At 41.6% G+C, this 3,544-nt stretch overlaps 1 protein-coding gene across 1 annotated transcript; it reads left to right on the forward strand.

The window, feature by feature from the left end:
- Window positions 1–1,175: 1,175 nt before the first annotated feature.
- mettl6 (methyltransferase 6, methylcytidine) lies at window positions 1,176–2,966 on the forward strand (the record flags this gene model as incomplete). Its single annotated transcript, XM_010785627.1, has 2 exons — window positions 1,176–1,317; window positions 1,816–2,966. Coding segments are annotated over 2 exons (297 nt in total), but the record flags the coding sequence as incomplete, so codon positions are not given.
- Between the last annotated feature and the right edge of the window lie 578 nt (window positions 2,967–3,544).

Raw genomic sequence — 3,544 nt, forward strand, 5'->3', positions numbered from 1 at the left:
GTCTCTTCTACATCAACATGTGTCCCCTCTTCTTCATGTCTCTTCTACATCAACATGTGTCCCCTCTTCTTCATGTCTCTTCTACATCAACATGTGTCCCCTCTTCTTCATGTCTCTTCTACATCAACATGTGTCCCCTCTGTGTAAAGAGACTCTGAAAGTTTCAGGAACAAAGATTCTCTCTCTTTTTGATCCATTTCTATAAAAACCTGTCTGAAAATGAGCTGATCAGATTTTGGCCACTTTATGATGTCATAACGATGTTTTGTCTTGTGTAACCATTAGCCAATCAGCAACCAAGGTAACCCCCCCCCACCCCTTATCACCTGAATCTCCTCCTAGAGCTCCATTGAGTTCTTTGTAACCAAATGTCTCTCAGAGGGGCGTGGGGAGGGGCTCCTTATTTTCATCTAAAGTAACAGACAGAGAATCAGCACTTTGGAAACAGGGCTGAAACAGAGGGGATTATGGGTAATGCTGCAATGATCTGTTTGGTGTTTCAGCCAATCAGAGACTTTCTGTATATATCTGAGACCTGTAATATATTGATGAAAAACAGTATAAAAGAAGACGTTTAAAAAAGCAAAGTATGGGGAGAAAGTCAAATGGAAAGCAGAACATAAAAGGCGGTAGTAGTTAGACCAATATATATTTAGTATACACCACATTAAAACAATCCCTAAATGTCATATATTTTCAGTTTGTTATTACACAAGTCATCCAGGTGAGGGCGCTGTTGGCTTCAACGTTATCTCACAAAGCAACACTGAGAATCTCCAATATTGTGACCTAATTGTCCTTTTGTTAGGAGGACTAAAAGTACACCATTTACCTCTGAACTATAGTGGAGTAGAAGTACAAAAGTAGCATAACATGGAAATACTCAAGTAAAGTACAAGTATCTCAAAATGGTAAAATACAGTACTTGAGTAAATGTACTTAGTTACTTTATGTTAGGGACTATTCTGGAAACGTTAAGGCTTTTTACAGTAACTATAGTTTCAAGTTTAACATGAATTCAACATTAAACACAAGTTAATTATTTACACTGTTCCATGTATCTAACATTGTTTACGCACTCATTAACTGTGTGTCGCTGTTGCCACCTCTAGTCATTTGAGAAACACTTTGAATTTATTATGTATTTATTTCAAATGTGTGTGTTTGGCTTTCAGGTGCTGAAGCCCGGAGGCATGGTGCTCTTCAGAGACTACGGACTGAACGATCACGCCATGCTGAGGTTTAAAGCCGGCAGCAAGCTGGGGGAAAACTTCTACGTCCGGCAAGATGGAACCAGATCATACTTCTTCTCTAAAGGTGAAGAACGATGCCTCCGCAGGGTAGATGGGTAGATAGATATAGATAGATGGATAGATAGATAGATTGATGGGTAGATAGATAAATGGATAGATAGGTAGGTAGGTAGATCGATGGATAGATAAATAGATTGATGGGTAGATAGATTGATAGATAGATGGATGGATTGATGGGTAGATAGATAGATTGATAGATAGATAGATGGATGGATGGATGGATTGATAGGTAGATTGATTGATAGATAGATAGATAGATAGATAGATGGATAGGTAGATAGATTGATGGGTAGATAGATAGATGGATGGATGGATTGATGGGTAGATAGATAGATAGATAGATAGATAGATTGATGGGTAGATAGATGGATAGATGGATTGATGGGTAGATAGATAGATGGATAGATAGATAGATAGATGGATGGGTAGATAGATAGATGGATGGATTTTTAGTTTTTTCTTCTTCTAAAGTCTAACGTCTGATTTCTCCGCTTGATTTCAGAGTTCCTGTCCGAGCTGTTTGCGGACGCCGGCCTCCAGTCCGTTTCTAACGACTACGTCCTGAGAGAGACGGTCAACAAGAAGGAGGGGCTTTGTGTCCCCAGAGTGTTCCTGCAGAGCAAATTCACCAAGCCCGGCCAATCACAGAGCTCCTGACGCCACCTGGCCAATCACAGAGCTCCTGACGCCACCTGGCCAATCCCAGAGCTCCTGACGCCACCTGGCCAATCACACAGCTCCTGACGCCACCTGGCCAATCCCAGAGCTCCTGACGCCACCTGGCCAATCACACAGCTCCTGACGCCACCTGGCCAATCACAGAGCTCCTGACGCCACCTGGCCAATCACACAGCTCCTGACGCCACGGAGCCAATCCCAGAGCTCCTGACGCCACCTGGCCAATCACAGAGCTCCTGGTGTAACCCCTGCCTGTGTGTTTCACCTCAGAAATACAACTGAAATGTCTCGATGACATTTAATGGCGAAAATCAGTTTTATCCCTGCTGGATTTGGCTGGTTTGTGGTCGACGTGCTGCTGATTTTGAGTCCTTCAGATCATGAGGGAGATGCATGAGGTTAAAGAAAGTTAATAATGCCTTCTTCTGTTAATCTACCTCAGTTTTTTGGTCCTTTGCCAAAAGATGTAGCATCTTACAAGTGGAACTAAAGGGCAGAAAGGAGCATGGATGTTCAGCAAAGCCGTCAGCTGGATGAAAAGTGGAACTCTGGGGACGATAATTAGAGATTCAGATTTCAAAGCCTTTTGTCCAACTTGGATTAGCCTCTAGCGTCAGCAGGAGAACTTCCTCCTTCTAACCTGTGTCTCCTGGCCAAAAGCAGGTGTTTTGAGTGCTTTATTCCACATTATATAAAGTAACGGGATCATTGTGTATGAGGTGAGTGCTTTTAATTTTGTGTGAATTAATGCCTTTTAAAAAAAATAGCTGTTCTCCATTTTGTTAGTTCACACATGGTCTTAAATACGCCCGCAGTGTCACTTCCTGCTTATGCTCCTGTTTGCTGTAAACCACTGAGACAGATCGTCATCCTACACACATCAACATCATGACTGTTTCATAATAAAGTTATTTACATCTTAGGTGGTTTCCAAGTATCTCCAAATCACAAGATGATGCTTCCATCAAAATCCTTGAAAAATAACAGCAATAACAGATGTGGACTTTTATTATCAGTAATTATAATCTCATTTAAGTCTTCATGAGATAGTTTACTGTTTCCAACATACAGACATGTTAAGTCAGTAGGAGGAGTTGTGCCTTTAGACCAATATATATGTCACATTAAAACAATCCCTACATGTCTTATCATTGATATGTATTACACAAGTCGTCCAGGTGAGGGCGCTGTTGCCTTTAACGTTATCTCACAAAGCAATGCCGAACATTTTCCATATTGTGACCGATATATTACTACATTTCATTTAGCTGACGCTTTTATCCGAAGCGACTTACAACAAGTGCATTCGACCAAGAAGATACAAACTAGAAGAAAACAGAATCATATAAGTACATTAGGTTTCATAGAGCCAAAACATTTTATATATATATATACAGAGCTCTCACGCATTGCACTCCATTCACGCGCCCACACGCCACACCTTGTATTTCTCACGCAGAGATTTCTTTCCAATCCAGGGTACCGCCCACCAAGTCGCGCCGCAATTTTGGCTAGGCTTGTTTGAGACGCGTGCACTCCACTAGCATCCCCCC

Source organism: Notothenia coriiceps, unplaced genomic scaffold (genome assembly GCF_000735185.1).
Source record: "Notothenia coriiceps isolate Sejong01 unplaced genomic scaffold, NC01 NC01_scaffold00028119, whole genome shotgun sequence".
Lineage (NCBI taxonomy): Eukaryota > Metazoa > Chordata > Actinopteri > Perciformes > Nototheniidae > Notothenia > Notothenia coriiceps.